General features: G+C 39.2%; 1 protein-coding gene across 2 annotated transcripts in view; it reads left to right on the top strand.

Annotated features, from left to right (window-relative positions):
• Positions 1-25,954, top strand: part of ATP2B2 (ATPase plasma membrane Ca2+ transporting 2) — a 404,082-nt gene extending 378,128 nt beyond the window's left edge. For both annotated transcript variants that reach the window (XM_059479819.1, XM_059479820.1), the window contains 3 exons: positions 996-1,103; positions 4,745-4,927; positions 22,364-25,954. In XM_059479819.1, coding sequence (XP_059335802.1) covers positions 996-1,103; positions 4,745-4,927; positions 22,364-22,675 — 603 coding nt within the window. In that variant the 3' untranslated portion in view covers positions 22,676-25,954. The remainder of the gene's footprint in view (positions 1-995; positions 1,104-4,744; positions 4,928-22,363) is intronic.
• Positions 25,955-26,280: the final 326 nt, after the last annotated feature.

Here is a 26,280-nt window from a genome sequence, read left to right on the forward strand (position 1 = left end):
CTGAACACAGTAATACACATTTCCCCCAAATTTTTCTTCATTAAGAATTCCTCCTTCTGCTCCTGCATCCATTCTTTTTCTGGCATCCATCCTGTACTTGATACAATTTTATATTATAATTTGGAAATCTATTTTTATCTTGTTGTTATTGCTCAGCTCTGCAGTGGCAGCTCAGCATTGGCACCTTTCTCCTGGGAGGAGGAAGGAGGAGGAAAGAGCAGTTTGAGCTTGAACTACAGTGATTTAAAAAGGGAAATTCCTCAATAAATTGAATATTGGAGGAAGAGCAGCAGTGATAGGAGCAGAACTTCACAGTGATTGTCTTTAACATCTAATTCAAAATCATGATCACTTGGACAATTTAAACTTGGGCAATTTAAATCTCTGGATGTGATTTTCAGGTCCCCAGTTTTGTAGCAGCAATATTAACAAGAAATATCAGTAATACCTGATTTTCAGTTAGCAAGACCTTTTCAGTCTGCTCAGACTCTGTGTGTAGCCATCTTGCTGAAGGTGTGGGGTTTTTCCACCCCTTTCCTCCAACAGATCTAGAATTTTCTGTACCCTCTGTCTCTCCTTGATGCACATCTGTAAATACACAATAAAATGTTACTCAGAGGGAAAAGCCTCTCTTGCAATGGACATTCCAAAATGAACTGGATCAGAGTCAATAAATCCAAAAAATCAGGAGCTGGGAGAGCACATGGGGACTGTCCTGTTCTCTTTTTCTCTTTTTTCCTGACCATTCATATCTGACCACTGTAAAATATGAGGCTGAGGAAATTCAGCCTGAACTGCTATTTCTTTCTCTCACTTCTAATTGGGGATGCAGAGGTTTGTGGGGTTTGATGGGGTTTCTTTAGGACCAAAAATGATGCAGCTTTTTTCTTTTTTTTTTTTTTTTTTTTTTTTTTGATCTGGTTGTGTTTGCTTTCGGTTTTTTGCCTTTTTTCCCTGAAAAATTGACCCCTTTTCCCTTGTGCTTCTCTTTGTAGATAGTGATTGTCCAGTTTGGAGGAAAACCCTTCAGCTGTTCTCCCCTGCAGCTGGACCAGTGGATGTGGTGTGTATTTATTGGATTAGGAGAGCTGGTGTGGGGTCAGGTAAGCATTCAGGAAGCTGCACATTCAAAGGTGTGATATTGCTGATATTCCTGTGATTTCCTCTCTCAGTGCAGCCCTCACTGAAACCCAAGGTGCTTTCTGAGAGCTTCAAGGAGATATTTATTAGAGAGGATAATTTATCCCTCTGTTCCTTTGGGGGTTTTTGTTAATTTTCAAATCTTTCCTTTCTAGCAGGGTGTGCTGTCACCAGGGCCATCTTCAGTTAGGCCTTTTTGTGAAGGATGTTGAGTCACAACTTCAGCCTTTTAGTCACAAAAAAAAAAAAAAAATGGCAGCAAAGGCAAATGCACTGTGACCTTTCCTGGAACAGAATTCCTCCTGTAGGATGTGGCAAAGTTTTGGAGCTGAAATGAAGTTCCAGTTCTAGGTCAAGCAACTCATTCCCTTGCTGAAATTGTCATTCTGGCTATGGTCATAGGAAAAATTCCAGTGCCTTCAAAATATTTCTGCTCTGATTCTCCATCCACCTAATTCTGTGTGAAGGATGAAAGAGGGAGTGCACAAAAAAAAAATTTTTTTGCCTTTAATACTTGTAGAAAATGGCAATTAAATTAATATGTCCTTTTCAATTTCTGCCATATCCTCTGTCATTATTGCCTAATATAGAATTATATATTGATGAAGAAACAAATATCAATGAGATGATATTAAACAAATTGTGATTAACACTCTGGAAGTGATAATACAGGAACAATCAGTATTGTTAACATTCTACATTGTTCTTTTATGTACAAACACAGGTTGCAAAGTTCATAATAACAATATTTTTTCACCTCTGAATGCACTAATGATATTTAAGTTGTTGCCACCTGGTGCAGTAAAGAGAAATGTGAAGTTACATTTTTTTTCTCTCAGATGTAAAGACATTTGTAGATCCACAGTTTGCCTCTATGAAGAGTCAAGAAATTGCTCACTGCAATTGAATTCTGCTGTGGTTCTACTGGAATTGTAGTGAATAAATGCTTGCTTGCAATTCTGATTATTTGTTCTCTTCCGGGAAAAAAACCCCAACTTTTTTTGGCAGTTTGGCCTCAGTTTTCTTAGAAATAAGCTCAGAATCAGAACAGCTTTTAGTGCATATCTGGCTGAAATTAGATGATTCTGCTGTAATTATTACTAGTGGTCAGGATTTTACTTAAGGCCTTGCAGGAGGAAGACCTAAAATCAGTTTGATAATCTCAAAAAGGAAGGATTTATTGGGTGTTTTTTTCCTTACTGCTTGGAAAATATACTAATTTTTGGAGAAAGGGGAAGTCAAACAGGAAGAGGGAGAAGAATCTAAACTGCTTCATTCAGCCGTGGCAATTTCCCACAGCCTTTGATCAAATTTTTTGGCTTCTAAATTTTGTTATCCATGGTTATTACATAACCACCAAGAACTAATACTAATATCAGCATCTTTTTTTCACTTTACTTGCCCCAGGTTTCCCAGGTTTATTGTGAGACCTTAGACATTAAATTAAATCTGGTATTGGAACACCTCCACAGTTTTATTGCTGCAAAGACAGCAAATACAGAGGGAAAAAATATCTGTCTTGTGGTCAATATTTAGTGACAAGAAAAGAAAATAGGAGGCTAAAACCAATCAATTATGTCCATATTTACATGATTTACAGTCTGTGGCAAGGCCTTTTTCATGGAGCTCTTCAGTGAGAGAGAATTCTTTTCCTTTAGTAGTGATGCTTCTCTTCTGTCTCAGCCTTTTCTTTGCTGCTCTGACTCATTCAGCACAAAACAAATTTGTTATTCGTATTTTTTTTTTTAATCCATGTGCTGAACCCGCTGTTCTGGTGAGCCATGAAAGGCAATCAAGATTTCAGAGTTTGGGTGTCAAAGCAGGCACTTCTGAAAGGAATTTAAGGAGAAGTTTTCAGCAAGTCAATTTGAGGGACGGTTTTCTAGCAGCTCCCATCCCTTCTGAAAACCAAGGCTTTCTAAAGTATTTCATATCCCATCCCAGAATTATTGATCACTTATTAAAACTGTGATCATTTTTCTGGGAATATTATCTAGTTCTTTAATCTGCATCTGTTGAGTCTCTGTCCTGAACTGGGTGGGTGTTGGCAGATACAGAAAATAAATAAATAATAAAAAAGCCATGTAAACACCTTAAGGAAAGAATTAAAGCAGAGTCTCATCATTGGCTTGAGGTGCTGCAAGAGAGGAACATTCTGTCACACACAATTCTGACCCAGATGAGTTATTTTTATGAATATTGGTTTAAAAATCCTTTATCACCATCACTTTCATCAGATCCCAGAGTTTGCAGTAGTTTCTCTCTGTAGAGTGCTGGCATTGTAGTTTGAAAGCTGGGAGGCTGAAGGACTTTCAGTAAGTATTTAATTGATGAGCATTTCCCCCTTTTTTTCTCTCCTGTTCTGTCTTTGCTCGTGCCACACCATTAATTATCCGGGTTTGCATCTTGTTTTTCAACTCCCCTTTAAAAAGTTTTTATAGTAGTGTAGAAACTGGGTTTGATTTGGTTATTTTTTTTTTTAATCTGTCTTTAAAACATTATAATAAAATTTGCCTTGTGGATTGTGAAGCTCAAGGAGACCCTCAGCAAACCCAGAGGTTTGCTTTCACCCTCAAAATATCCAAAACATTTCCATGTGTCTTCACTGCATCCATTCCAGTTTTCCAAAGCCCTCCTCACCAATTTTCTGGCAGCTGTCTTGGTTCTCTCTTCATTTTTCATACATCTGAGCTTCACAGTTGTGGTTGCTCGCTGCTGAAATGAAGACAAAAAAGAAAATTGCAGCAGTTTTTTTGCTAAGTGGGTTTAAAAATTTGCTTTGCAGGAGATTTGATTTAAGCATTCAGTGTGTTCCAGGTAATGTCTTGTTTAAATTGCCATGATTTGCTCCTGGTTTTATGCAAGGAATCAGAACAAAGAGAAAATGACTGCCCAACAGGGTAACAGTGAAATGGATTTAAAATAATTGTCCAGCTACAGTTTCTGCAATTTTTAAAGATTATTCACCTGCATTAGTTACTTCCAAGGACCACTTGGGTGGGCAAGCAGAATGAGGAGAGGGGTTAAGTTAATCAGAATTTATTGGTGGTAAGGACACAGAGTGAGAGACAGCCCTGTGAGAAATCCAACCACCAGATTCACACCTTTCAGAAATCTCAATTTTGATAAATGCCAGGAAAGCATTCCAGCTGCTGGAACAAAGGGAAGCTGAATCCATGAACCAAGGGATGGTGAGAAGGTTTATCAGCAGGAGATGCAATGAATTTTCACCTCCCATTACCATACAAATTCCCAGACTCTAATTGCAGAGCTATCAATTTGCTTAAGTTTTTTTACACTGAAATATATCCATCTTGTTTTATTTTCAATTTCTTTTATTGATAAGTCTTTTCCCAGCCTTGGGAAACCTGCTCCACACTGTGGTTTAGTGGTGCAAGTCATGCTAATTGTTTACAAAGTAAATTAAATGTTTTTGGGACCAAAATGGAGTTGTCCAAGTACAAAGTGCAGTTAGGAGCAGGCTTAGCTCACCTTTATAGACCTTACTAAAATATGATTACTCTAATTACTCTGTAATTAGCAGATTGTTATGCTGTTGCTCTTGCATGAGGCTTATGTTTTCAGTACTTTTTTATAATTTTAGGTCATTGCAACCATCCCAACAAGTAGGCTAAAGTTTTTAAAGGAGGCAGGGAGGCTCACTGAGAAGGAGGAGGTCCCTGAGGAAGAGCTCAATGAAGATGTTGAAGAAATAGATCATGCAGAGAGAGAACTCCGACGTGGACAAATCCTCTGGTTCCGAGGGCTCAACAGAATCCAAACCCAGGTATGCTAAAAATGAATGCCCACAAGGTCTAGAAACAGCCAAAGAAATGATTAATGTGGGATCAAGGCAAAATAACATTAAAAGGAAAGCCACAGAGTGTTTGTGTGTGTGGAGGATGGCACTGGTTAATTGCTCTCGAAGGAAAAACATGAAAAACAAAATAAGGGAACTGAGCAAAGGGGGTGTGTGCAGCAGAAGAGATAAACTGCAAAGATATAAAGGGATAAAATGCAAAACCAGGGATCTGTGATTTGGGAATACCATGACTGGATGTTCTTTTTCTCCCAGAGAGATGAAAGCTCATGAAATTGTGCTGCTTGGCCAACGTCAGCTCGCAGAATGTTATGAAAGCTTTCTAAAATGTATTGCTTGATTTGCTCCAAAAAAAACCCAACAAACCATTGTTACTGCCATTGCTGCACTAACAGAATAATTGAAATTGAGTTTGAAGTATGATGCACAATTTGATTAAAAATATAAATCTGTTCAGTTCTGGCACTGCCACACATCGATCACGATTAAAAGGGATTGATTTTATTTCCCATTAGGTAATGAAAAATGTGGTTCTGGATTTTAGTAGGAATTAAGCAGCCATTAAATATTGAGATGTAAGAGTTGGCTATTTGGAATGATTCCTGAGAAATATCTTCCCCTAACTTTTGCCAAACTCAAAAATCCACGGCATTTTTTAATATACCAGACCTTTGCAGTGAATCCTGGTGCTAAATATAGTGCAGGTTAAGGAGCTGTGAAATTTGTCCTGGAGTGCTGAAGAAAATCATGTGAAGTATTTTGCCTTTTCCATTGCAGTGAAGTGTTTCATTGCACTCAGGTGTGCTCTGCTTGATCTTTCTAAGATCAAGTATTTCTGGCAGCTTGCAGCAGAGAACAGCTATCACCACATCAGATGTGCGTGTTTTACATGAGCCTGACAAGAAAAAGAGGTGAATAATTAAGGAAATGATCTCTTTTTTTCTTGAAAGAATCTTCTAAAGAACATTTTTGTCTCAGAAGATTTGGGGTTTTTGTCTTCATCCGAAATAAACAGCACATTCTGCTTTTTCACATCTACAAATTGATACTTTTTTTTTGGGAGGGGGGAAGATGCAGCCATGAATTTAGGAAAAAAATGATGGAAAGAAGCCAAATTAGGGCAGTGGGGTCTCTTGGCTGCATCTGCAGAGCATAAAATGTAGAGAGATTAAAAGCTGGGGGAGTTCCCAGGGTTCTGTGCTAAGTGATTAAATATGGATCTTCAGCTTTGAGCTTGTGTGTCTTGACTCCATTGAGTCAAGAGCGCTCATCACTAGAGAAAATTCAAATTTCAGTTGTGACAAAAGTGCCCAGGTGCAGGTGATCTTCAGGGCAAGATGACCTCTAAATGTGCATTCTTTTCTCCCTGGTGGCTGTAGGAGGAGTGTTGCCTGTTGGCACTTCTGTCAGGATGTCTTTCTGGTTGGGGTGAGTGTAAACAACTTGGAGCAACACAAAGCAAATGACAACATTCCAGTTCTCTTTCTAGTCTGAGAGGTAGTTTTTAGTTCTGCATCTCTTTGTCCACTTAATTCACAGAGAAATGATTGTTTTCTGCTACTTAAACCCAAATGAACATTAATTATGTCTCTTTGCTAACATCCATCTTGGTTTCCTTTCTGCTCTTAGTTGTAGAAGCACCTCTGGTAGGATGTCTCCCTCATCTCTGCCAAGAGACCTCTGTGATTTTTCTTCTCATTTTATTTACTCAATGACTTTGAATTTTTTGCATCCATTTCACATTTGTGGGATAAAAAAAAAAAAAAAAAAAAAAAAAAAAAAAAAAAAAAAAAAAAAAAAAGAAAATGGGCCAACAGATTCCAAAGCAGTGCCCAGGTGTGCAGTGGAGAGTGATGGACTAAGATCAAATTTGATCCTTGCTGTGTGTGGGGCCCATCCAGGTGGATTCATTCCCTTATAACACATTTCTCAGGAGGCCAGCAAAAGAAGATATCCTGGAAAAGTTTGGGATGCCTTTAGCATCCCTGGGAGGATTTACAGGAATCCTCTGCTGTCTGATGCACTCCTGGAGATGGGAAGAAGAAGGTAGAGCATCCCCTCATTTTATACCTCTGGGGATGGCAGATTAGGATGGCACTCTGATTGGTCATTCAATCCTAACAACGCCAGTTTCCACACTTGTGCTGTAAATTGGATTATTTGTCCTTATTTTCTCTTCAGTCACTCTTGGACACGTGGCCCCAGCTCCCAGCAAAGCCTTCACTGCTGAAGCAAAGAACCCACAACAGGCTGGGTGTTGTTTTCAGACAACCAACACTTCTTCCTTGGAGTGCTCCCTTTGAAACCCATCCAAACTGAAAAGAGATGTTGCAGTGTTAAAGAGATTTTTCATCTACATCCTCTCTCAAACAGAAGGTTCAACCCAAGGCACCAGAGGAGGGATTTCCCTGGGAATTTTCTGTTTCTGTGAAGACATGCATCTTTGAAAGAAAGGTGTATGAAAAATGCACAAAACTATGCCAGAGACTGGCTATCAACTTCTGATGCTCTTTTTGGCCTCCTTTTGTTCATTTAAATGTTTTGTTGTCTTATAAATATCCAATAAGGAATCTCTGATAAATATCCAGTAGGGCATCTCTGGAGGGATGTGAGCTCCCCCTCTCTGAATGGAAGAGTTTCCTTCCTGGAAAGCTCTCTCAGATGGCCACTGAGTGGTGAAACTTCACAAATGTTTTAGCTTAGAGATGCAAGTTCGAGGAGGATCTAAAATTGCATAAAGATGGGACTTTCCAACAGTTTTCTGCAATTTTCCCCAAGTTTTTGTGGCCTTTCTCAGAAATTCTTTGTTCTGAAGGAAGACAAAAGTGATCACACCCTCTTGGCAGGTGTAACAGCCTTTGGGAAGTTCACCAAGTTCACCTTCAGGCCAGACCTGATAATCTGAGTAAAAAAACAGAGAAAAAAAATGCATCTCACCTCTTTTGATTGTGTATTGAAAGATTCTCTACTTCCCTCACATCTGAGAGTGGAAACATTCTGAAGTGGAGGCTCAAAAACTTCTTATGTTTGTCAGAATTTTACACCCCCAGCCTGATTCTTTCCTCTTCTGCTTCATTCATCCTGAAATTCAGTTTGCTTTATCTGCTCCAGGTGGGAAACAAATGCCTGGAATGTTCTGAGAATAAAAGGAAAATCTGAAAAAAATACAGGTGGCAGGGTAACTGCTGCTTAAAGATTGTTCCTTTTCAGATGCTAAAAACCACAGAGAGGTGCTGGACTGCATTTTTCACCCTTCAGTTTTCATGTAGAAAACATGAAAACTTTTCTTTTGAACCAATTCAGACCTTACAGCAGTGAAAGTCACTCCTGGCAAGAGGTTATGAATTTGCATAAAAAGCCAGCACCTCATCTTATGGTTTCCATGTATCTTTTAATATAGAAAACCTCATAGTAGCCCCATCTAACTGGAATGAAAACTGTTGTATTTCTTACAGAAAGGTGGCTTTTCTTTTTTCACTTTTTAATTTTTTTTTTTTAATTTTTAAATTAATATCCTGCTTGGAGATTAGGGGAATGATACCTGGGTCCTACTCACATAAATGACAACAGAAATGCTTCTGCAAATCTGTTCTGTGTTAAAAATCAGGAAGAAGTATCTGTTCTGCCAGGACTATTCTGCTACTATCAGATTTTTTTTTTTTTAATTGCTAATCACTGATGTTTTTATTTGCTGTGCACACCTAAAACATTGGATCTTCTAGAGTATAAAACATAGATAAAAATGAGACAGCTGTGAAAAATGTCAACCTTATGGATAAGCTTCAAATGTAGGACAGTATTTTTTCTCTACCTGAAGGCCTATAATCAAAACATGATTGCATCTTATACTGTGTTGGAAATTTTTTAAACTTATGAATTTTTATTTCCTTTCTCCTCTTGAGCAGCTTGAATTGTTCTAAATAAATGCATTCCTTTGTCATGAAAAGGTTCCATCTTAATTCAAAATGCACTATTTATTTCCATGAGTTCTTTTCTTCTTTGTTATTTTCTGCTTGGAGAGGATAAACTTTTGGGCCAAGTTCTTCTCTTCTTCCTTGGCTTCAGGCAGAGCACAGCCCTGTATGTTCAGCTTTTAGGATTCTGGGGAGGTTGTCATCCTCCCACCAGGAATTATATCCATGAACAGCTGGAGTTCATTTCTTCAGGAGAAAAGCAAATTACATGGCTGTAATTCTTCTTCTCTGAAGAAACCATTAAATACAGATCTTCCCTCATCTTTTCACTCTTGCACCAAAGGCTCTCAATTGCTCAGGAAGGCTTTTGCACATCTCAGGGTTTAGCACAGAAATACTCATTTCATGCCCTCAGTGAGAGTCTTTAGAGTCTTTTTTGAATGGTCTCTCTTGAAGAGTGCTCTGTCACATGGGTTAGACCCTGAGAAGCCAAGATCTGTATTTAATTCCACTTTTGTAGAGCATTCCAGGTGAGTATTTACTGAGCCACATCACCAGTGGTTTGAGCCATGTGGTGTTTCCATGAGCCTGAGCTGAGGATCCCCTCGTGCCCTGCCCCACGTGCAAACTCACCTCACATTTTATTTGCTGTGATTTACCTCGGATTCACTGTGAGATTTGCACTGGACATGTAATTCTGCTGCCAAAACCAAAGCTCTCCAACCTTGTGGGGACTGCTGAACACTGCCCAGCCCTGGGTGTGCACAGAGAAATGGCACCAGGGCTCAGACAGAACAAACCTGGGCTTTGTGGAGGAAAATTCACTGCGATAATTGCACAAAAGTAACATGGCATCCCTTTTCCAGCTGGCTGTGGTAGATTATTCCCATAAAAACACACAGGAAAATAAATGATGATTACCAAAGACAAGATTAAGGGAGCGAAAACATTCATATTATTAAAGATACAATTTGGTTTATTCTAAGTCTGACCACAGCAGAAAATCATAAATTCATTCTAGTGCTTCCCACTTGGAAAATTTGGGAGGGTTTTCACCAAGATGTGTGCTGTTTAAATTGATAAAAATGCCACCAATTTACCTCTTTCTAGGCTGGGAATCTCCAGAAATGTGGGTGGCATGGTCTGGTACCAGTGGGTTACTTCAAACAAGTGGTTGGTTGAATTCCTCCCGTGGATATTCCACTGCTTTGTCTGTTGTGGTTGCGCTGATGAAACACAGGGGACATTTTGGGGTGTAGGGATTTTTGGGATTTACTCCTGGCTTTCCATCTGTACCCAGAGCCTGCTTTTTATGGGTTTATACTGGTGCCAAAGGATGCCTTGAAATCCTCAGCTCTGTTTTTAACTCCTCCTCTGTGGTGGGGAGGAAAAGGAAGGTGCTCAGGATGGGTCTGTCAAACAGGGAATACAGCAGGAATATGAAAATAAGTGGAAAATTGTCATGTTATTTGCTGCAATAGTCAATCCAGTTCCACATCATTTTCTAGGTGCTTTTAAGTGCTCTGTATAAAGATAAAATATTAATACTTTTAAATCTCCAGTTACAAAACCCCAACGTTCTTTATCACAATGCTAAATTTTTACAAATTTTCATTACAGAAAAAGTCAGATAAAATAATGGAAGAATTATTTTATCAAACTAGTGCACTGACAGCCCTGGGTTTGTAGACAAAATAGAGTAATATATTGAATTTTAAAGTTTTTCTGTTTTGCTTGAGTGTCATCCCCAGCCCCATCCCCCAAATTCCAACTGAATGACTGAATTTTTCTCCCCCTGGAGAGACATAACAGCATAATTTGAATCTCAGTAGGAAAAAAAAGAGTGGAGATTAGTTACATCAAGTCTTCCAGCTGATTTTATTTACCTCTAAATAAAACGGTTTCAACTTTAAGAAAAACCCTGTTATTTCAAATCTTCTACTTGTTTAAAGTGATGCAGCTCCACTGCCTCCTACAGAGCTGCCTCATTTTATCCAGACAGAAAATTTGAATAATTTCTAAAAACCCTGCAAAGTGGGCACCTGGATTCCAGCTGGAGTAGAAGCGCGCGCACGGTTGATTTGTTGTTTTTCATGATTATTCCTGTCACTTATGCAACTGTGTCCATACTTTAAGCAACTTGTCTCGTTCTTTCCTCCGTTACAGATCGAAGTAGTCAATACTTTCAAGAGTGGCACTTCCTTTCAGGGGGCTCTCAGGAGACAGTCCTCCGTCACAAGCCAGACCCAGGATGTAACCAATATTTCTAGCCCTAGTCACGTATCGTTATCCAATGCTCTTTCCTCTCCTACCAGCACCTCTGCTGCTGCGGCTGGGCGTGAGTGTGAATTCTTACTGCACCCGACCCTCAGAGATGCCAACTTAGCCAGAGTCGCCTCAGACTCAGCTCCTGTGCCCCTCCCCAGGCTCTGCTCCCACCTCACTCCGCTCCAAACCCCGTGACCTGGTTGCTTTGTGTACAGTAGATGCTCCCCAGGAGTTGTGCTCTCCTTGTCTCTTTGCTAACTCACAGTAGGGACAGGAATTTTAGGGTTATTTTTTATTGTGAGGAGATTTTAATTTTATTTGAGGGTTCCCTGTCAGGTTTTATTTTCTACTGTTTCTAAAATACAGACTTTTAATGATTCTAAAGCTTTTCAGATATCAGAGCATTCTGTGACCGTGTTCACAGGGGTCTGAGGATGAGGAAAGGGACGAGGATCTGACTCCATGTTTCACAAGGCTTGATTTATTATTTTATGATATATATTATATTAAAACTATAGTAAAAGAATAGAAGAAAGGATTTAATCAGAAAGCTAGCTAAGAATAGAAAAAGAAAGAATGATAACAAAGGTTTGTGGCTCAGACTCTCTGTTCAAGCCAGCTGGGCTGTGGTTGGCCATTAATTCAAAACAACCACATGAGAACAATCACAGATCCACCTGTTGCATTCCACAGCAGCAGATAATCAATGTTTACATTTTGTTCCTGAGGCTTCTCAGCTTCTCAGGAGGAAAAATCCTGAAGAAAAGATTTTTCATGAAAGATGCCTGTGACACCATTCCAGCAGGAAGACTCTCTGTAACTAGTCCAGGAAAGACATGGAAATGAAGGAACAAGAAAGAGGAAATCTAGTTTATGATCCCAGGCTTAAACTTTACATGAAAGATGAAAGACTTCTTTAAGTTTGTTCTCTCCATCTTAGATATATTTTAGATATATTGATATAGTTATAGATATATATAGATATATTGATATTGGATATATAGATATAGTTTTAGATATATTATCTCTGTCTTATTTTACTTTACATTTCTTCTCTCTATCCTAGTTAGATTTAGATTTACTATCTCTGTCTTATTTAGATTTAGATTTATTCTATCTTATTTAGATTCATTATCTCTATTTTATTTAGATGTAGATATTTTATTTCTAAATTCACTGGCAGGAAAGCATTGAAGCAGGAGGGACCTAGACAAGTTAAAGGACAGTGTTGAAACAACAAATTGGTGTGGTAACAAATATTTTAGAAGAAACAGATTTCTGAATCCTAATATCCTGACACAGTTTGGTTTAAGATGCAAAATATCTACTGAAGTAGTCTTGAAGTGAATGAAAAATCTTTGAGGCAGCTGATAAGGAAGGGCTTCAGTAACAGAAAAATTCCAGTTGCTCAGAAGGAGCTAACTCTGTTTCTAGATTTTTACTTATTCAGGACTGTGAGCAGCTCTTTTATGACAGCATTAAAAGAATATTTAAATGTGTAGAACTCAGTTTACAAGCCTGTCACACACTTCAGGAGATAATTGGGTATATTCCTTATGCAGGTTTTAGTAGTTGGCCAAGCAGAGAAGAAACTGCTCTTATCTGTCTGGCCAACAGAGAAAGGGAAAGCAGACAGAGCAAAGGCAGACAAGAGAAGGGGGTAAAATTCCAGAACTCCTGCAGGAAAAAAGAAGTTTGACCTTTCCATCCTGTTTGAGTGCAAACCCCCTCAGTATGTGCACACCAAACATTCAGACATGACTTTTATAGCAGCAATTAAAATCTTATCGAACAATCACAAATAGTCTCAGAAGTATTTGTCCATCAGACATGTCTCTGAAGGGTATTTTTGCTTTTTTCATGTCTCGTTGACTGGTTGGTTGGTTTTTAAAGTGTTTTCAAGCAAGAGCAGAGCAGAAGTTTTGTTGGATTTAAAGGGGAAACTTCATTTTTGGTGAAGCTATTAGGTTCCAACTTTGGCAGTTGCTTCTTGGAGATTTTTCTATATTTTCCTATTTTTGTCTTGGGAAGTTTGGCCTGAGAAGTTTCACCCCAACAGCCCCAACTATTCCAGGATCAGGATCAGTATCAGGATCAGGGGAATTGAAGCCATGGAGGTTCCTGAGCCCAGGTTCCCTCATTCCCACACTGAGCAGGGCACAAACCCCCAAAATCCCAAAGCAGCTTTTCATCCAGGGAATGATTGCCTGGGATAGAATTTCTCCATTTCAGCAGGAAACTGGCAGCAGCTCATTGTGCTGTGCTAAATGTTCCCTTCACATGCTGCAGCCAGCACTCTGGGAGGAAAGATCTAATAAAATTTAAATAGACAATTTATCTTCCCTCTCCACTCTCCACTGCAGCAAAGCAAGAATTGAGTGTTATTGTGTCTTAACAAGGGCCTCACTCGTTTATGGGCTGAAGTTAATTAATAGGAGAGAGCAGAATCTGCTCCAGCCTTTGTCACCTTTCATTTGGAGAAATAAAACAGGTGTCCAGAGCTCCTTGTGGTTACTGCCACGTTTCTTCACTTAAATAAAAGCCAATGATTGATTTGTTAAACTTCCCAGAGATAAGGATCTCTGTGGCAGAGGGCAATCAGAGATTGGGATTTTAAAGTGCTTGTTCTGGACTGTTGGTGTTTTACTACCACAGCAGAATGTCTGCTGGTATTAAATCAGAAATTGTAACACTTAGGGACAGTTTGGATTTATTCATACAAAGACACAAATTTATGGATGGCAGTGAAAAAAACCCCATCAAGTAAAACCCCAATGGTTTTTATTTTTAAATGGGGTATTTACAGTGGGTTGCTCAAATTCAAGAACTGTGGAAAACTTTTCCTAATACAAATTTTACAGAAAGGGGGGATGGTTTTGTGAATTGGCATTATTTGAGGAAATCCCAGTTGCAAAATGTTCACCTAGGGCTGCTCTCCAGCTCTGTGTGTGGGCACACAGGACTGGCTGCTTTCCCCAGAACAGCTCAAACCCCATTTCCTTCTTCCTATGAGGTGGAAGGGAATAATGGAATAATTGTGCTTCTGATTTTGAAGGCTTTCCCAGTCTTCAGGACTGTTATAAATATATGCAAATATCTTATGGGGAGTATCAAGGGAAAGCCTTGAGAGTATAGGAGGGGAACAGGGTTTAGTTGTTGAAACTTGCTCAGGATGTTGCAACAATTGGGACATTTCAGGTGGCATTTTGGGACCCCAAAGTGGAGAGGGTCTGATATCAATAAATGCTTAATTAAAAAAATAGGAATTACATGATGGTCTATTGGTATGTCAGTCTAATTTAACTGAGCATTTATGAAACTCTTTACTAATTTTGTTACTAACTTTTAATATAAAGTTCATTGTGTCACCTTGCCAATCTGTGAGCTGTCTCCTGCAGGTTTATAGTAAAATTTTGGATTTTTTTTTGATGGAAAGTTTTTCTGGTATTTTTGGGCAAATTCATGTTTGATTCAAAGCTTAGTGCTTGCTAAAGAGAAATCTGCCTGTGGAATGCATCCACCTCTAGAGTGGTTTGTGAAACAGGTCAGCAAGTTATTACATGTAATTAGCAGCTATTTACAAATATGGCCCATTCAGAGTTGTGAAATCCCTTAATTAAAAGCAATTTATACTAGAATATTTAATACAATATTAAAGTTTCCCTAGTGAGCCATCAGGGTGTTATTTGTAATAACAAATTACAAATTTTTGTACGTCACCATTAATGGATGACAGTGAGGTCTGTGAGTCTCTTATCTTGTTTGAAAGACATTGCAGCTTTAAATAGAGGAAAAATTCCTGCAAATGAAAACCTGGCATTTTGTTTATTCTGTTAAAATGATGAAATGCATTTAAATGCACACTAAATATGTGCACCTGTTTAATATGCAAACCTTTAAGCTACTGAAAATGAAAACATGGGGATGTTAAGCAAGGTGGTCTCAGATCTTCTCAGACACAGATTTACACTCACAAATTTCCACCATTTGAAAGCTGTGCTACTGCAGAGTTAAGGGTGGGTTCAGGTACAACCTTGGTGGATTTTTTGTGTTTTATATACATTTCTTTCTATGTTTTATTTGGGGGAAAAAACCCCAGAACCTTGGGGAAGTGAAGCATCTTTTGTTTTCCTTTTGAAACTCAGAATTAGTAACACCAAAAATTATCTTGTGCTTAAAACGGAGTATGTGATTAAAGTCTTTACCACTAGATTTTTTAGTTAGGTAGAGGGTGAGAATATCTAACTGTACACAAAGTAAACAAGTCTTTATCCTACTCTGTGTATTCCTGGTTTCAGATGTTCATGGTAGCAATAGGTAACCCCTCTACAAGAACACAGTTGCAGATTTCCCAACACAGACACACATTTAATATTCCTTTGTACTTGCTCTTCCCAAGTGGAATCAGTCAGGAGCTGCAGGTCCCTGAAACAAATCTCTCCTTTCTTTCAGAAAATATTCTGATTTTTAAGTTTAGGAAGCATTGGAGAAACAACAAACAAACCAAACCAAAACCCCAGCAAAAGAGACCTCCCAGAGTTCCTTTTCTTGGTTCTGATGAGAACTGTCTTGTCAGAGGTTTTTAGAAGTGAATATTTAAATCAATCACTTGAAACTTCTTACTACATGAACCCCAGCAGCAGTGGCCTCAAATGTATGGTGAGACAGGAGAAAACACAGAGTCATGACTCCAAATTTTATAGCAGCACTGAAAACCTCACCAATCAACCACAAAATCCTCTCAGAGGTGTTTGTATACAAATCCCAGAAGGTTTTTCTGTCTGGTTGATTGGTTGGTTTTTAAGAAGTGTCTTGGTGCAGGAGCAGAGCACGGCGCCCTTAAGACTGAATTTGGGCTCTGCCTCCCTTGAAGGGGCCACAGCCTCCAGAATTGGGGCTTCACTTGCTGGGCAAGAACCTTTCCCATTCCCCTTTAATCAAATATGGTTCTGAGATGTGCCAGGAACGTGTCCTGTGTAGAACACTCAGCATTTGCTGGGGTGGCACGAGGGCAGGAACTGTTGTGGAAAGGAAATAATTCAGAATTCAGAGTTAAAACTTGAGGTAAAGTCTTGTTTGGATGGAATTTTTTCATGAGGAAAAAATAGGAACTAATTTCATTTAAAGAAATCATCTATTTTAATAAATATTGAGGCAAAGATGGAGGTGTCACCCAGGGCTTTGTTGAGGCCAGGAGCATCTGCAAATTGTGTCACACCCAGGTGAGGCACTCAGCAAGCTCAGCTCCATTGGCTCTCACAGCCCGTATCCCAAGAGAGCATCTTAAAGAGTCCATCTAACTGTTTGCAAGCTGTTGTGTATGAAGGGCTTTTATATTTCTCACATATTTAATTTTCTGTGAAGGAAAATAATTCAGAATTCAGAGTTAAAATTTGTTTGGATGGAATTATTTCATGAAGAAAAATGGGAACTCATTTCTTTTAAAGAAATCATCTGTATTAATAAATGTTGAGGCAAAGATTGCTGCTCCAGTATCAATTTACATTCAGATCACAGACCAAGCCCAGTGGGCAATTTCTGTACAGGAAGGTTTAACCATCACAGGAGGAAATGGAACAAGCAGAACATCAATCAAACCCACAGCTAAAATTATGTTTCTAAAAGTTGCACCATTGAACCAGAGGCTGGAGTTCCATACTAAAGTCTGGGACTTCCCACTGGCTGTGACCAAGGTTTGACAAAACCCTCCTGGGATATGCAAAAAATCAAAATCAACTCCTGGATCTCCTCCCTGAAGGATAATTAAGCAGATTTAGAGCCTAAATATAAACCCAAGCCCTCAAGTGGAGATGTGCCATGGCAGGAAGGGTTAGATCCTAATGCACAAACGGTTTCTTTTAAAGGTTTGTGTGAGTTATTTAAATCTGATACAAAAATGTTCAACTCCATAATTTTGCAGCAATCCTACTGTGGAAAGTGGAAGCCCTGCACACGGCTCTGCTTTTGCTCTAAAATACAGTGGAATTCAGCAATTTTGGAAATGAGAACCAGGCCTATGTGGGTGCTCTGCTTTCATTGCTGCCCGTGGTTTGAATTTTGAGCAGCACTTGCAGCATTTGCTGCATCTTTATGTGGGAAAAGAGTAGCATAGACAATGTTATGCATCTGTTTCACTCGTTAAAGCAGAAAATTAGAATTTCTAAGTTTTATACATGTTTTTTTAACTTTATATTTGAATTTGCTCAACTTCTGCATCCTATTCCCCAGAATATATGAGGTACAACATTTACAGGTGACCCCAATTCAAGCAGCATCTCCTCATCTGATTTTACTCACCTAAAACTGGGAGGATTCCAAAAGAAATCCCAATATACTGAAGATGTTTTCTCTTTCAAAGCTTTCCATATGCAATAGTCCTTGACCAAACTCCTTTACCTTTGTACAGTTTAGTCTTGACCTAGAATAGTCTCAGTTACACCTAAGAGTTGGCATCTCTTTGCAAAATTGACCTCTTGTTTACAATTTTATACTAATCACCTTACTGACCTTTCAGTATTGAATTTATTTGCTGTTGCAGTGCCCTACTCTCTACTGTCTGAATATTAAATGTGTTTGTTTTCCCAGAGGGCTAGAGAACATTGGACAAAAGGGTTCAGCAGGAGAGAGTGAAATAAAAAGAGGTTGTGAGTCTTTAACCTTGAGCCTGAAATGAATGTGAACCAAACTCCAGATACTTGGCTTAGATGAAGCCAGGTAAACATTCGAGTATAAGCCCACACACAACCAACCAGAACACAGCTCTTGGTGCTCACCAGGCTTTGCAGATTTTGCCTAGATGGTTGTATTTAGGACTGACATTCTGAATATCACCTTTTTCTTCTGATGGGAAAAAAAAAAAATTGTAGTATCTAAAATTCTATTTCTTTTTTTTTATTGTTTTTGTTTTTTATTTTTTTATTGCCTGATGCAGTATAATAAATCTGACTTTCAAGGTGGGATGAAGCTGAAGAGTTTTTTTCTGTTACAGCTCCAGAGAAGAAAGAAGTGGAAACTTATAGCAATGTCAAAAATGTCCTGAAGTGTTGTCCCCGCAGTCTTTTGTTAAAAGCAGTTCATTTTTTTCTGTTGTCTCCATTACTGTGAGAAAAGGGAGCTGTATCTCACTGTTTGTCTTCCCTTGGCATTGTCAGTCTCATAAAGAAACACCATTACATGAACTCTACATAGTTCATACTAAACCAACACTTCCCAGGTTCTATCCATCACGGATGTCCCTGCTTTTCCATGCTTTTACAGCCATAACAACATCCCAAGTTCATCTGCTTTATTTTATCGTCAAAAAAAACCAAAACCGGCTGGGCTTTGTTTCAGCAGAGCCCCCAAACATTTTTACACCAGATATTACCTCAAATCTTGAATTTAAGCATGTACAAATGAATTTGTTGCTGTTGGGCCATGTAACTCTGGGTAAATAATATTTTTAAATCTGGGAGTTGGATCAGCTATAATAGATAGATAGATAGATAGATAGATAGATAGATAGATAGATAGATAGATAGATGAAATATTGTAGTATTATGATAGAGAAATTAAAATTCCCCCTTTATATGCAACAAACCCTCTGCCTTTGTTTCCACTAAGTTTTGTCCCTGCAAGCAATAATTTGATCCATTGGGGGACAGGCTTTGAAGGAGATTTTGAATTTTATTGCAATGCAGAAATTCTGTCACTGAGGTAGATTAAATATTGTAGTACTATGGTAGAGAAATTAAAATGCCACTTTAATATGCAACAGACCCTCTGCCTTTGTTTCCACTAAGTTTTGTCCCTGAAAGCAATAATTTGATCCATTGGGGGACAGGCTTTGAAGGAGATTTTGAATTTTATTGCAATGCAGATATTCTGTCACTGAATGATGTGTGACATTAAAAAAAAAGTTTTCTTCTGGATGCCAAGCTCAGTATGCAAGATTTTAAGTTGAGGAGGGAGTTGCTTCTAAAATGAAAAATCAATGGAAAACTAATATACATCTCTGTAGAGAGATTTTAAGTGAAGTTATGGGCTTCTACAGCTCCCTTGTGAAGAAAACTCTTTGGAAATCTGATTTGATTTATTGTTACCTTGAGGGACTTGCCCAGTTTGGCCCTTCCATTCCCATTGCCTTCAGAAGGTGAATTACCTCAGGTGTCAGCAGAGCTGAAGCAGGTCTGAGCTAATATTTCCAGTACAAACCAGTGTGAAAAAGCAGAAGCCATTCTAGAAACATCTCAATGTTCTTACAAGACCCAAACACTCCAGGCCAAAAATTTTGGCACATACCTTCACCCAAAGTGAGAGGCTGATGTTCTATCTTCAGACCACAGCTCAAAGTCATTATTGCTCCCCTGCAATGGCTCGTTAATTAATTAATTGCAGCGTCACCGCAGAGCCCCAAATCCAAGTCATGGCAGTCACGTTTGCAGGGCTGCCTGTCAAACACAGCTGGAATTTGCAGTTTGCCCTGCTCTGAATAGGGGCTGGGAATTAAATCCAAAAGAGATGCCAAATGTTGGTATTAAAGCAATACAGATGCTTTCCCTACTATGGGACCTGGAGCTCACAAATTGACATCAGTTCCTGCCCTGCTAAGTCTTGCAGACTTAAATACAGTTTGTGTGATGAAGAAAAACTTTCCTTTCTTTGGATTCTGCTGGATCTGTTCAGGATAATATCAAACCTTTTTATTTAAGTAAAAATTTATCTTCACCATAAAGATCCAGCTGGCAAATAGAACCTAAGTTTGTGCCATAAGGAGTGGCTGTTCCCAAGATAATAGAATTATCTTGTTAATTGATAAGCCCTAGCATCCAGCTGCAGCTGAAGAGGTGACTGGTATTTGTGTTTAGAAAGCAGAAAGAATGGGGAGGTTTGCAGAAATATCACCTCATCAGCCCATCCTGTAAAGTACCCACGGTACAAAAAGTTTCCTGATTTAAGCTAGGGCAATATGGGAATGTGGTTTTAAGGCTGCCTCGACAGCCATACCATTTTTTTCCTCATTTAGACTAATTACTCTGCACTTGAAAAGACAAATTAGAAGGGTACAGGTAGTGAAGGGATTTGTCACCTTTTCTGGCTTTAGCAAGGCAGAGGAATCCCTTACCCCACTGTGTTGATCTACAGAGCCTTCACACGGCTCAGATTCAGCTCTCATAAACCCCGGGTTTTTATTTCCAGGAGCTCTCTTAGGCACACTGTGTGATTGCAGAGGGTGAAATTTATTTGTTGATATTTTTTTGTGCAAGACAATCTTCCCTCTTGCACCTCTGCCAACCTCACATGTTCTCCCACCCCAAGGTCTGGCTGAGCCATCCTGTGCCACTCAAATCTCTTACCTGGAGCATAAACAGTCACCTGAACTACTTTTTGTACTGTGCCCTGCTGTTACCAAATGTACCTGTGGAGGGAAGGGAGAGCATTTGGGCTGACCCAATGATCTGAACATGACAGGACTTCGGCTGTTAAGATTTTAAAAGATGGCAAATATCCAAATTTAGAGAGCATAAACAAGGACCGAGATCAAAGAGAAAAAACACCAAAACCAAACCAAGTCAACCCCCTCCTGAAATGTTCTGAAATTCTCTACAGCTTGGCCAGCTCCAAGCATGGGATCAGCTGGACCCACAGCTGGACCCCTGTGGCCCTGTGCCATTACTGAAGTGCAGTCTGCCAAGGCAAAGAGGAATTAAAGCTTTCCAAAGCAGTGGTGTATCAGGCCAACCAACAATGTGCAGCATATTTACATGTAAAAAGATCCACATGCCAACCACCAAACCATTTCAAACGTGTGTGGAGAAGCTTTCACAGTACCTGCTTGCACCTTTTCTGCCTCTGCCTGTGTTTTAGTCTTCCCCCTGAGAAATGCTCAAGGTTTGCTCATGGACTACATGGAAGTAGAGGGATAGAACTCATACTTAGTCATGACACATTTGCCAACAGATCACGTTTTGCCATTCTGTTTTTTCCTCTCTGCCCCTCCACCCCCTTCCAAAGAGTTCTGTTTTTTTCAGCAGTAACCCAGCACAACCCTTCACTTCTTTTGAGAACTGGTAGGTCCCTGGGACTAGAGAGCATCCCTCCCTTTGCCCACCCACAGAGCATGTAGCATCCCCACTCTTGCTCTACTCCTCCTATTTCCTACTGGGAAAACGGTGGGCACCATCTCTGAGAATCGCTGGGCTGAGTCTTGAGTTGATTTTCACCTCTGTTCTTCCTGCCAGGTGCTTTCTGGCATTAGGTGGCCCCTGGCCCAGGTCACTGACCTGCTTTAAAGACTGCATAAATGGCATAAATCATGTGGCTTTCAGCATTTAACTGCACGACTGAGACACCAAAATCAAACAGCTTGCTGTTAACAATGGGACTCAATTCAACCCAACAACCAACCCATCATTTTATTACATGTTCTTCTATTTTATTAACAAGCTGAATGGCTAGAACAGTGGGTCTATACTCGAGTGTTTACCTCACATCTGCATGAAGGACAAATAAAAGTTGGTTCAACGATACTATGTTCACATTATCCAGGCTTCCAAGTGTAGTTGTTGTGTGCAAGTTATCTCTGTTCATGTGGTAACTGTGATTTTTATTTTTTTTCCCCCCTGTGGTAGCATGATTGCGCTTAGTACTTTGTCTGCTTGGCTTTTTGTGCTCTTGGCTGCATCCATTTAGATTTTGCTTTAAAACATTGATATTCTAGTTTTTACACTTGGCTCCTGTGTGTGTCTCATACGTACCCATCCAACCGTGTCCGTGTTCCGTGCTTTTCTGTTTGTGAAGTGTGATATGTTATGTGTAATGGTTTTTTTAACAACAATACAAAAGAGACTTTTTAATTTAAAAAAAGCCTTTCTACTTACTCACTGCAAAAACAAAAAAAAAAATCTATCAACATGCATGGTTTGACATTTGCATTACAATTAACATGGCTTGTCTTTTACTAGGGATGTACCACACGAGTGGACCTTGGCTTTCTTTAACCACTCCTCCCCATCAGTTCTTTGATGGCTTTAAACCTTGGTTTATTTTAATATTGCAGTTGGTACAGACATTCAAAATGCACATAACTGAGCCACTCGTTTATGCATATAACATCCAGAGACTTTGGACTCCAGCTGCCTGCACTGCCCTAACCATGTGCTACATTTTTCACCAAGTGTTCTCTGCCCTGCTGTGCCCTGGGGAGGTGCCCTCTGACAGCCCTTTCCTTTTCTCCCCCCAGATCCGCGTCGTGAAGGCATTCCGTAGCTCTCTCTATGAAGGTTTAGAAAAACCAGAATCTAGAACCTCTATTCACAACTTTATGACTCATCCTGAATTTAGGATAGAAGATTCCCAGCCCCACATCCCACTCATTGATGACACAGACCTAGAAGAAGACCCTGCTCTCAAGAAAAACTCGAGTCCACCGTCCTCGCTGAACAAGAACAACAGTGCTATCGACAGTGGAATCAATCTTACAACTGATACAAGTAAATCAGCTACCTCTTCTAGTCCAGGAAGCCCAATACATAGCCTGGAGACATCACTTTAGCTGAAAAGGTCACTGCAAAAAGGAAAACAAACAAACAAAAGAAATATTAAAGAGTTAAAGTAAAATAAAATAAGAAACCCCACAGCAACCGAGATATATAAATATATATATTAAAAACATTGCTGGCTGAAAAGCTGTTTGAACTCTTATTCACTCTGAGACAAGTGAATGAATTGTTGATCACAATGGTTTTGGGGAAAGAATGAATGGCTGATTTACATACCCCCCCCCGTTCCCTTTCAGAAAAACAAAAACAAAAAAAAATCCTCCTGCATGAATGTACTGTACACTGCTGGCCCTTCTTTCTCTCTTTTTGTTTGTTTTTATTTCCTTTTTGGTTCTTTTTTTTTTTGTTGTTGTTTTTTTCCTCCTTAAGCAGGAACTGCAGAGGACTTCTTTCTGAGGCTATTTATCCAATTCACTGGTCTGTGAGTTTTTGAAATGCTTGTGTGGCATGGACTCAATTGTATAGATTAATTTAAATAACTTTTTTGAAGTTGCAAAGCTTAACTTGCACAGTAGATTTGCACCAGTTGGACAGAGGAACTTAAACATTTATGAGACTATATATAGAGATATATACATATAAGTATATAGATAATTAATTATATATATGTATATATCTATCTATATATATATAGTTATATATATATAAAGTTTCTTTGTTGGCATGTTGCCTTGTTTCTGCTCAAATTGCTCTGACTATTTTAACTTATTTATGTCCTAAAAAAGAATGTAATTTGTTTACAAACCTGTAGATAATATCCTTAACTATTTGTAGGGTTAAGAAAGCACTTCCTGCCGAAGTAGTATAAAAATGGCTCAGCTCAGCTCATTGAAAATATCTGTACTCTCGCACCCTGGATATTTTATTACAACCGTGCTCTGATTTCTGCCTGATTTCCTTTTTGGGTTTTTATTTTGGTTTTTTTTTTTTTTTTTTTGTTAATAATGTAGATACTGCTAGTAAATAACAAAAGAAGCCAAAATATAACACATTGGATGTAGCATTGTGATCCTATATACAGGGAGGTAAACCAGGCTTCCTTTGTTTCAAATAAAAATCAAAATGATCAGGTTCTCTCCTTTTTTTTTCCTTCCTTCCCTCTGATGATCTGCTTGAACTCCTTTTGGTGCAACATAACAATAATGGAGGCTATTTCATTCTTCAGACATACAGCAATGGCTTCGGAAACTATTTTTAGAGAGACATTAAATGAGTTTATAATTTAAAATAAGTTATATTCGGTTTGTCTATATGGAGATAAAAGAAATGTTAAAATCTTGTGATATACTGTGTTAATCCTTTTCAATTAGTACTTTAGGCATTTATTTCCTTATTATTTGCAAAGTATGGGCTGTTGGCATTTTGGATTAAAATCACTGTAGGTTGTTGCATTGATTTCTTTTTAAAAGAAAAATATAATTTCTGCACTATTAGGACTGAACAAATCTTTATTAATTGTGTATTGAGATGTGCTTTGTGTGATTTTTTTTAAATCAAGCTTGTGTTCCTGCAGTAACACAGTAATAACATTATTTTACCTTCAGCTTTCTCCCAAGAAAGCTGCTTTGAAAACCTGCAGTATGGAAGGCGAGAAACATTTTTCAAGATGGTAACAGCCCTAGAAAAGTAAAAAATTATGAGCTTATACAATTGCTATGTCAACCACTTGAATGCTAAGCACTTTGTGGATCACAGATTTTTCATAACTAATTTTTGTATTTAATATAAAGTTTGCTTGGAGACTTTTCAGCATATGATTTTTTCCATAACTGTACAGTGCAAAAAGACATTTGGAATTCCACAATCGATTATGCCAGGCGTTGTTGGAACAAAAACACCCTCCAACCATCTCGATCCGTTGAGTTGTTAAGGTGTTTTTTTCTGGTTGGCTCCATAACAGTGGTGCATCTCTGCAGTCCCAGCAGCTTTTAACCAAGCCAGAACTCTCCAAACCAAGCTTAGACTCATGGCCAAACTGCAGACTGATGTTTTCAGGGTGCATCAGGACCCTCAGCCAGGTAAAGCTCTGAGCAGCTTCCCTTGCCAGCTGCGGGACTCGGGGCTGGGAGCTCTGCTGGCTGTGCCTGGTGCCCAGCCCCAGGGGCAGGCAGGGTGCCCGGGGCAGCGGTGGCACCTGCAGCAGCCCCAGGGGCAGGCAGGGTGCCCGGGGCAGCGGTGGCACCTGCAGCAGCCCCAGGGGCAGGCAGGGTGCCCGGGCAGCGGTGGCACCTACAGCCACCCCAGCTGTGCCCCAGCCCAGGCAGGAAGGTGCTCTGTCATGGGGACTCCACCACCCATGGGCTCCCTGGGGCCAGAAGACAAAAGTGGTATCTGTATTTACAGGGAAGCCTCTAGCTTTGGACTTGAACATCTACAGAAGCTATTAATACTGGAACAGTTTCTTTTCAGCATCTTAACACACTGACTGTTTGCCTTTTTGTTTCCCAACACTCTTCATGTTTTTTCTCGGTTCCGTTTTTGTTTTTTTTTTTTTTTTTTTAATTATTTTGGAATTTTTTCCTGTAGGAGTACCCCTCCCTAAGGTACCATTCGCAGACTTGAAACCTGTTATAAGAAAATGAACACTGCATTCTGTGTATATATAGTAAAACATATATAAACTGAGATGCATAGAAAACTTGGGCTTTTGTGAGCAGAGACTGTGCTTTATGTATATGATAAATGATAGACTTTTTTTTTTTTTAAAGCAGAATAGCTATGACCTTTCAACTACAAGTCGTGCATCACAATTCCTTTCTTTTATTGCTTGACCTCTCTGTGATGGGAACAATGGATCAAAAACCAAAATGATCAGTTTGTTAAAATTCCCTGCAATATATAAATGCTCGCTCTCTACGTACTGTACTTAGCAGCATGAGATTTGTGGACAACAATACAGTGGTACATTGGCAAACCATCCCACTAGGGGTTATTAATATATGTTCATTCATCTGTTTTTATGAATTTTTTTATCTAGACAATAATTGTAAATAAAGAACTTACTCTGTCTGTTCATTTAATACTATGCAAAAGGTTATGCTTTCTATTGTTATTCTTATTCCTACAGTGTGATGCTGGAATGTTTGTGGTTTCAAAAAAAAAACAAACAAAAAAGACAAAAGTAAGTAAAATATGTGATGTAAATTATTTTATAGTTTGAAACAAAATGATAAAGATTTACTCTTGCTGCTTTCTGTCTAATAGATCTCTCTCGGCAGGAGCACAAGTGGAAAATTTAAAGAAATAAATTCACAAAGCAGCATGAACAATAATGGTCTGAATGTAACAGCTTTCTTTATTCTCACCTGAACTCCCGAGGTGCAGCTCTGGATTCCTGCTGGGATGTTTGGATGGATGCAAACCCGGACTGGCAGAGAGGACCCTGCTCCCCAGGCACACTTCGCTCTCCTTGCCCAGGGGCTGAGCAGCCCCCAGGGTTTCATTCCTGCCTGGGCTGGGCAGCCTGGAGGTGGGAATGGTGCTGGGAGAGCTGCAGGGAGTGCTCAGGAGAGCCAAACCATGAAGTGAATTTGCTTAGGGAACAAAAATCTTAATCCTGGCCCTGAGAACAGCAGCTCTCTGAGGCTGTCAGTGATGT

Source organism: Ammospiza nelsoni, chromosome 11 (genome assembly GCF_027579445.1).
Source record: "Ammospiza nelsoni isolate bAmmNel1 chromosome 11, bAmmNel1.pri, whole genome shotgun sequence".
NCBI lineage: Eukaryota > Metazoa > Chordata > Aves > Passeriformes > Passerellidae > Ammospiza > Ammospiza nelsoni.